The 9334-nt window shown below is 49.4% G+C and overlaps 1 protein-coding gene across 1 annotated transcript in view; it reads right to left on the bottom strand.

The window, feature by feature from the left end:
- Positions 1–7607, bottom strand: part of NPTN (neuroplastin) — a gene marked incomplete at its 5' end in the record, with an annotated part of 23450 nt that extends 15843 nt beyond the window's left edge. The window contains 3 exons of the mRNA XM_015639269.1: positions 30–124; positions 3405–3573; positions 7175–7607. Of these exons, the coding sequence (XP_015494755.1) occupies positions 30–124; positions 3405–3573; positions 7175–7607 (697 nt within the window). The remainder of the gene's footprint in view (positions 1–29; positions 125–3404; positions 3574–7174) is intronic.
- Between the last annotated feature and the right edge of the window lie 1727 nt (positions 7608–9334).

Consider the following 9334-nt stretch of genomic DNA (forward strand, 5'->3'; position numbering starts at 1 on the left):
GGAAGGCACAGGGAGGCGCGGGGCCGTACCTCGGACCTCGATGGTGGCGTTGGCGACAGGCGAGGCGGAGAACACGAACACACACAGGTACTCGCCCGACTCCTCGGCTCGGGCCTTGGCGATCCTGCAGCACACGGGACAGCACGGCCGGCTCAGTGCCCCACACCCATCAATCGGTCATTAACAATTAACACCTGCTAATTGCTCACTGGTATTACAACCCGCCCCCACCCTCCCCAGCTTCATCCTCCAAAAGGCTCCTCGGCTTCTGTTCGGCTTAACTGATTTTGAAGTAATTTTAAAGCAATAATTTTAATTTTTTTAAAAAAAAATTAAATGTTTTTAATTAATTATTTTGTTCTTTAAATTAATTTCGTTGTTCAAATTATAAAAATATAATAATTGTATTTAATATGATATATAAAACTAATATAATATATAATATTATTTATAGTACATAATAATATAACATATTTTATATATACTATATAATTTCTATATAAATATATATTTATTATATTATATATGATTATATATAAAATAATAAAATATATCATTATAAATATTATATGGTATTTAATATTAGTTTAATATTATGATTACATAATTAATTATATTAATTATTAAACATATTTTTCATTAAATTTGTAACTGTTTCACTTCTAGTTTTAATAAAATTAAAATATTTTAATCTCATTATCTAAATAATTATTATAAAATAATTTTAAATGTTTTATTTTTAGTTAATATTTTGATAATTTTAATATATTTAATTACTTTAAATTACATTATGAAATTAATAGGTATTATAAAATAATTATTTAAAATTAATTTCAAATATTTTAATTGTTTAATAAAATATTTCATATATTTACTATAATTAATTATTTTAATTTTATTATTTGAATTATAATTATTATAGAATAATAATTTTAAATTAATTTTTAATTATTTTCATTTTTAATATATTATTTTATTAAATTCATTAATTTAGTTTCATTATTTTGTATAATTATTTAATATAATTTAATAATTTAACATAGTTATTCCATTAAAATTTATACTCAATTAAATGTTTAATTTTAATAAAATTACATTTCTTTAAATTTTATTATCAAAACAATAACTACTATTATAAAATAATTTTTAAAAATAAAAAAGCAACCCCTCTGGCAGAACACAAACCCTGTAATAAAATCATTTAAATACAAAATTAAACTGCTCAGCCACATGGAAAAAGCTGCTGACTTTGGTCTGAGTGCTGACAGCATTTACTCACCCCCATCTCAAGTTATAATTAATCAATTCATTAAATCCAAATATAAAATAATAAATAAATATAAATAAAATTTATATTATATATTACATATTATAGTATAAATACATCTATATTGTATATTACATGTAATAAATATATTAATAATATATAAAATTAATTAAAAATTAATTAATTAAAGGATTAATTTCAGATCAGCAACTTTCCAACGGCAGAGCAGCCCAAGAGCCACACTTTGGGTACAGCTGCTCTGAGCCCCAAGGGAGGAACTGCAACTGGAACTGGAATTGGGATGGGAACTGGAATTGGGATTGGAACTGGAATTGGAACTGGAATTTGGATTGGCGTTGGAACTGGAACTGGGATTGGAACTGGAACTGGGATTGGAACTGGGATTGGAATTGGAACTGGAATTGGAATTTGGATTGGCGTTGGAATTGGAACTGGAATTGGGATTGGTGTTGGAACTGGCATCGGAATTGGAACTGGAATCGGAATTGGGATTGGTGTTGGTGTTGGAACTGGACTTGGAACTGGAGTTGGAACTGGAATTCCTGGATTTCCAATGCAACCAAAGCACAGCTAAGGAGCAGATCCAAGGCAAAACCAAACAGCAGAGCCTGAGCTCAGTGCCAGCAAAGGAGCGCTCGGGAGTTCAGGATCTGCTCTGCAAATGTAAATCTGGGATTTCTCCCGCCATCCCTGGGATTGCTGGGAGCTCCCACAGTCCCCATTCCCTGGGAACAAGGGGTATCTCACTTGCCCCTTCCTCCCCCAGCAGTTAAAACTGAAGCCAAGCCCAATCCCTTCCTTCACAGAGGAACTTGGCAGGAAAAATCCAGCCCAGAGGAGTCTGCCCCTCCTGGGAAATGAGGAGCAATTCCCAGGAATGCTGAGCACGGCTCTCAGCCAGGGAATTGCTCCCTCTCAAGCTGGGGCCCGGGGCTGAACGCTGCACCGAGAGAGTCACGGAAGGAAACGAGACACGGATTTTAACTGCAAAATTAACCAGGAAATTCAAAGCTAAAGGGGGAAAACAAAAGGAAAAACTCGGAGAAATCATTAGTGGGATCAAACCCAACTTCCACAATGCTGTGGTGGATGAGAGGCTGCTTTGCTAAGGAGCCTGGAACATTCCCTGATCCCGAGGCAGTGAGGCAGGGGGGAAAGGGCCACTCTAGAGACAGAAAACAGCCAGCAGGGGTTAAAACACCCCTGAAGCGCTCCTCAGCTTGGCTTAACATGGAGCTGAAGCTGGATTTACTGTCCATCACAGGGGAAAAAAGGGATGGAAAGGAAAAACAGCACCAAAAATGACAGAGGGAACGGTCCCTGAGGGCAACACTGCCAAGGCTGGGACCATCCCACAGCAGCAGCTCACAAACTCCATCCCTCCCTGCTAGGGTCAGGGTCTGCCCTTATCTCTGGTACCTGACACCCAGGAAAACACTGAATTTCATATAACACCATGAAAACAACTGTTAAATAGAAAAACTATGAGTGTGAGTGTGTAAATTGGAGTTTTCTTGAGTCACTGGGTGAGAAAGTTAAAGTTTAAGATAGTTTACAAAACAAAAGACAAGATGGAGGATTTAGGGTGTTGTCTCTTTTCCTTCTTCATCTTCTTCTGTGGGTTTTTGGGTAATAATCAGTGATTGGGTAGAGAATGCTGCAGTGCAGCACACAGGTGTTGGGTCATTGGGTCACTAAGAAAAATAATTAACTTGGTATCTGTTAATTGGGTAAATAGACATATAAAAGACCTTGATAAAGTTCTTTATTAGCCATTTTGCACCTTTCTATCTTAGAGCACATAGCTCCTTGTAGCCTGTATGCATGTAATGCAGATAAAAGAAGAATAAATAACCAAGTCTGAACAAGAGAAAACTGCCTCCCTCTCATCAATCTTCAGTACAAGGGGGAAAAATAACCCAGCCACAAGTGTCCCATCAGGACAGCTCCCACTCCTCATTCCAGCCAGGATTCTGGGCTCGGGGAGGATGTAACAGATCCACCCTTAAGGAGACGACTCATGGCAAGGCCAACAAAACCCCGAGAAGCCGACAAGCGAACCCCCACAAGAGCTCAACCCGCGAGCCCCGAGCTGTCCCGCTGTGAGGCCACCCACCTGTACTCGGTGGTGTTGGAAGCTTTCCTGGTGCCCGGGATCTCCTCTCCGTTCTTCACCCAGTAGCTGGCGGCCAGGGGGCTGGGGCTGCTGCTCAGGTTGCACTGCAGCGTGACGGCGGTGCCGGCCACGTGCAGCACCACGTCCTCGCTGGCGTTGATGCGCGGCTCTGCAACACAGGCACGGCTCTCAGAGCTCGCCGGGGGAGGCTGCCCGCTACTCTAAAGGGGCGCAGGGGAGGGCAGGGGAGGGCACCACACGGGGGATTGGCACTGCGGGACACACAACCACACGGCTCGGCGCCCTGCGCGGAATTAATTCATTAATTAATTAGTGCTTCCCTGGGGAATGAATTCCCGACACCGGCGACTCTCCGGTTACTCCTCCAGAAGCTTCTTGCTGGTTGGAACTTCAGTTTTCTCCTTGAGGTTTCAAACAAACTCTTTTTTTCTATAGAAACGGCGCTCAAATTTCGGTTTCTCGCTGATATTCTGGGTTTTGGCCCCTGCCCTAAGGCTGCTGCGTCCCTGAACGCACCCAGGAGATTCCAAAGGCTTTCCCTGGAGGCTGGAAGTGGGGAAAGCCACTGAGAGCCTGGAATACACAGCAGGGTAAAACCAGAGCTGTGGCTGCTCCGTGCCTAAAGCAACCTTGAACATCAGCGTTTATAAAGAACAAAACCTCGAGCCCGGGAGTTCCAGCTCTGGGGCTGTTCCGTTCCACAGCCTCACCTGGCAACACCAAATACCTGCCTTTCAGGGCAGAGCCTTTCAGAAGTGATAAAATCAACGAGGATTTAAAAATCTCACAATTCTGGCTGTTAAATCTTCCCAAAAAAATGTTTTTTAGTGTCAGCTCGGCCTGCAGAGCCCAGAGGCTCGGTGTGTAAATGTGTGCCTGGCCTGGGGTGAATTCCTGGCTGTGGAGGCAGGGAATTCCAGAGGTTTTCCCCTCTGGATGCAGGAGGATGAAGAAGCAGCAGACATCTCCCTGATTTCTGCAAATCATCCAGGGGAGTTTTGGTTCTGGGAACTCTGCCGTGCCCTGCGGTTTGGGATATAAATCTGTGATCCACGGAGCCTTTGCAATGCAGGTTATGAAACAAAACGAGAGAACAGAAAATGCAGATTGTGACAGAACCATCCCAGCTTCCCACACAGGGAAGGAACATCATCCCTGTATCCCGTGGCACATCCTTACTGCCCAGGGAGAAAAAATATCCATCCACTGCTAACCTGGAGCAGCATTCCAGTCCTGGATATCCTTTCTGAGAATCCTCCTTCCCCCAGCTCTTTAAATCATTCCTGAACCGCAGGAAAACCGCGGTCGCTGTTTGTGTTATCGCATTTTTCACTCTGGTTCTGCCTCATTTCTCCCACGCTGGGCATTTTATAAATACATTTATTTTATTTATAATCCTTTCAGGGATTGTTTGGGCCCAAAATTGTTGTGTTATTCCCATATCCTGCACCGTTCCTGGCCTGCCCTGTGTGCTTTTCCACCCCCAAAGAGCTCATCATCCCACAAAATCCCAGAGCTCTGGAATATTTCTGGAGCATGTTTGAAATAGTAACTCAGTGGTTGACCTGCAACCTTTTCGGTTTTAGTTTAGCAAAACCGAAGGGCAGCTGCGAGTCTGGTTTCCAGCTTCACCTGCATTTCCGTGACTTTGATTTGGTTATTAAAAAAGCAAATTGATGGATGGGTCTCCTCACTGAATCCCAGGGGACAGGCTGCAATGGGAACACTGGGACAGCAGCAGCCACAGGAGGATGCTCACCTAGAAAATCACTTTTTACACATCACCTGAAGCGCCCGTTTTATGTAAGCTCGGCTTTTACACTTAAAACCCAAGCAAAGCAACTAAGAAAAAAAACCCGGGAAGTGAAATTCTGGTTCCAAATCCGGAATGAGGTGGAAGGCAGATGGCGCTTCCTGGGTGCCAGATTTCCCAAAGGAAGCTGATCCCTGCGGAGGCCAGGATGGAGCCTGTGCTCTGCGGGGCTTTGCTGTCACAGCAGGGCAGCGGCCACCGCCCTCACCTGGAAATTCCAGCTCTGCTGAGCCAGACAATTCCCATTTCCAAGACAAACTGTGCTCAGGCACGTTGTGGAACAGCTGAGGCCAGCTGGGCAGGCTCAGGGAAGAGTCTCCACTCCCAGGGACACCTTGGAAACCTCATCCCTGATTTTTCACCTCCAGCATGCTGGGGTGGGCGCTGGTGTCCAGGGACTCCTCCTGGGCTGTCGCGGCACACACGGGAAAGGGGTGCTCTGATCCCCTGCTGCTGCCACAGCATTCCCAGAGCAGCTCTGCCGGCACAAGGCACTCGGCAGGGGCAGCAGCAGGCACAGCGCTACCACAGAGCCTCAACTTCTCTCCCTGAAGGCCTGAGGGAGGGAAAAACCCCCTTTCCATAGGGACACCTCCTCCCACGGCTGGCCCCCAAGGCTGGCTCTGCACAGGAGTGGGGTCCTGCCCCCCAGAGCCACTCGGGGGGCTGTGCCAGGCCGGGCACAGGGCGCTCTGGGGCTGGCAGCACTCCCCAGCAAACACAGCATGGCAGAGCTGCTGCTGGAGCCATGCAAGCAGTGCAGCCCTTTGGGAGCCAAAAGGACACGGGAGGGGCCGAGGCTGAGCGGCTGCAGCTCAGGAACGCCGCGGGAGCTCCACACCGGCCGCTGTTCCCATTCCCCGAGGGAAGCTCTCTGATCCAGCAGTGCCCACGGCAGCACCAGCCTTTGGGGACAGCTTGGGGGCATTTTTCAAGGTGCTTAAATAAATAATCAAGACACAGAGTTGATATTTTGTACCCTGTAGGGCATTAAAGTGCTACTCGTGCACAGAGCACAGGAGGAGCAAGACCACACTTGAGCTCAGCTGAGGACACTGAGAAACCACCCAAAACAAGTTCTCCTCTACCTGCACACTGCAGATTTAATTCCCTCTACCTGGCACTCAGCAGCCATTTGGGCAAATGCAAGTTTTACCTCTGGCCCAGGATCCTCCTCTACTGAATGTGCCCACAACAACTCCCAAATCCACCTGGGGTGAGAAGCGGAAGTGAAGGCAGGAAAGCCTTGTCACATCTGAGAACAAAAAGCGATTCTGGGCCGGGCACAGCCTCTCAGAGCTCTGCTGCTGCCAGGAGCTGCACCCTGCATGGAGTCACTGAGCTGGAGTTTGGGCTCAGCGCCGGGCAGGACATTCCCACCTCCTCCTCCTCCCACCACAGGCTGGATCAGGAATGGCTGCACCTCCTCAGCGCTGCTGCATCAGAGAACTCCTTAGGAACATGCTGCTGGCCAGGAAGGAAAAGAAACACCACAACTTCATGGGAAAATCCGAGCACGAAAGGTCACGTGGAACTGAAAGGGAAGGGTTTATCCAGAAGCAGATATGGAACCAAAACCAGGTGAGGAGGCATTCCCAGAAATTCCAAGAGAACAGAAGAAATCAAAATAAAACGGTTAGAGTTGGGAAGAATGTGAAAATCAAAGAGCAAGGCACTGGTGGAGAAGCCAGGGAGGCCGGAAACCTCCTACAAAACTAAAGGGAGGAGGGAACAAACACAAATCCGGCTTGACACGGAAAGCTCTAACACACATCCCGAGGTTTCCCCAAGCGCTTGGGTCCTAAGGAGGAGAGACACGGGTGGCACACAGGGTCAGCACTACGGGTGGCAGGACAGCACAGGGTGGGGACACGGGGACAGGGACACCACACTGCCTCTAGACACTACAGTGCCACTACCGGGGGGCCGGACTCACTCTGCAGGACGCTTATAGTAGCCTGGGCTCGAATCCACGTAATGGAGGGATTTTGCCTCAAGTCATTCCTCCTGGGATCGTTGCTGGCCCTGCACTCGTAAGTCCCAGAGTCTTCCAAGGTAAGGCGGGTTACTCTCAGCACACTCACCCCATTGGCCCCGTAGGCAGTGTTAATGGTGACACGGCGCTTCCGAGCGCCATCCCACAGCTGTTTGAAAGCCTCAGCCCGGTTGACTTCTGCATACCACCACTGGATCTCTGGAGTGGGGTTCCCAACCACATCACAGTACAGTTCAAAGGCGTCCCCCGTGAGTTTAGTTTCTGACATGGGCGACTTGACAAACCCGGCTGCAGGGAGGGGCAGCAGAAACGCAGTGACAGAGCGGCAGAAAACAACACAGCTCACACACAACAAAGCAGTGGCAGAAAACAGTTAGAGACATGGCATCGGCAGGGACAGGGCTGGGGACAACCCTGGAGACACCCCTGGGGACACCCCTGGGGACAATCCTGGCATCAGCAGGGACAGGGCTGGGGACACCCCTGGGGACACCCCTGGGGACACCCCTGGGGACAATCCTGGCATTGGCAGGGACACCCCTGAGGACACCCCTGGTACTGACACAGCTGGGGACACCCCTGGTGTTGGCAGTGACACAGCTGGGGACACTCCTGGCACTGGCTTGGTGACACCCCTGGTGTTGACAGTGACAGGGCTTGGGGACACCCACAGCATGGGCAGTGACACAGCTGGGGACACTCATGGAACTGGTAGTGACACAGCTTGGGGACACCCATGGAATTGGTAGTGACACAGCTTGGGGACACCCATGGTATCAGCTTGGGGACACTCATAGCATTGGCAGTGACACAGCTGGGGATACCCCTGGCACTGTCAGTGACACGGCTTGGGGACAGCCCTGGCACCGTCCTGGGGACGGCCCTGGCACCGTCCTGGGGACAGCTGTGGCACACAGAATGGGGGTGCAGGGCAGGGAATTCCTGCCATTCCTGCTGCTCCTGCTTTCCGCAGCAGCTGCCCCTGCAGAGCCTCACCGAGGGATTCCCAGGCCTCCTCCAGGAATCCAGGACATCCAGGAATGCCGGGATGTGCCAGGGCCATGCTCCTGGTCAGGCAGGGCTCTCTGGGGAGCTCCCTGTGCCTGAGCCACCCACGGGGACACCGGGGGAAGATCCCAAAGCTGTGCCGGCTCTGCTCTGACCTCCTCTCCTGTCTATTTCGGGCTTCCAGGGCAGGCAATTCCCCAAGACACCAGTGACCCGTTTTCCCGGAGGAGCCCATCACCCCAGCTCCAGGAAAGAGGGAATTTCAGCCGAATGAACCCTCACAGGCCAAAACGTCGTTTTGTCAGGAGCCCACAGGAACCTCAGCGTTCCCCTGCTGGGCTGACACCAGTGCTGGGCTGACACCAGTGCTGGGCTGACACCAGTGCTCAGCATCTCTGACATCCTTCCCCTGGATCTCCTGAACCCTCCGGCTCCAGAGCCCCGCTGAGCTGTCCTCCAATCCCATTTCCAAAGATATTTAGGAGAGCAGGCCTGGCATCGAGGCCCCTCCTAAAAATTCAGGATCAGGACACAGCTGGCCCAGACAGATCATGGAGCAAAACTCGTCCTGGCGCTGGGGACCTTGGCCTGGGGAGGGACAGTGTCACAGCAGGAAAACTCCGAGCCTGTCACCCCTGTCCAAGGATTCCTGCCTTGTTTTAGGATGAGAGATGAATCCACGAGGTTTAGAAACGGGAATATGGACTCTGAGCGCTCCTTGAACAGCATTTAATGAGCTGTCCCTGGTTTGGGCACAGGAAACAAAGAGCTGCACAATGAGGTGGGAATGTCCCGAAGGATCCCCCAGGTGGGAATCTCCCCAGGTGTCCCCAAGCCCAGGAAAAGGGTCCCTGCTGGAAGATCAGCCGGGCTGGGGCCAGCTATGGGAACACCCCACGGCGCTAAAAACTCCCCTCAGTTCCCTGCCCGGGGAGCTCCTGGCACCAGGGACCCCCAGCCCAGCACCCGCATGGGGGAACCTGCCCCAGACACCCCCGGCACAGCCTGCAGGGACAGCAGAGCCCCACTGCAGCGGCCACAATGGCCACAGGGACCACTGACCAGTGACTGCACTGACCACTGACCAGTGAC

The sequence above is a fragment of the Parus major genome, chromosome 10 (genome assembly GCF_001522545.3).
Source record: "Parus major isolate Abel chromosome 10, Parus_major1.1, whole genome shotgun sequence".
NCBI lineage: Eukaryota > Metazoa > Chordata > Aves > Passeriformes > Paridae > Parus > Parus major.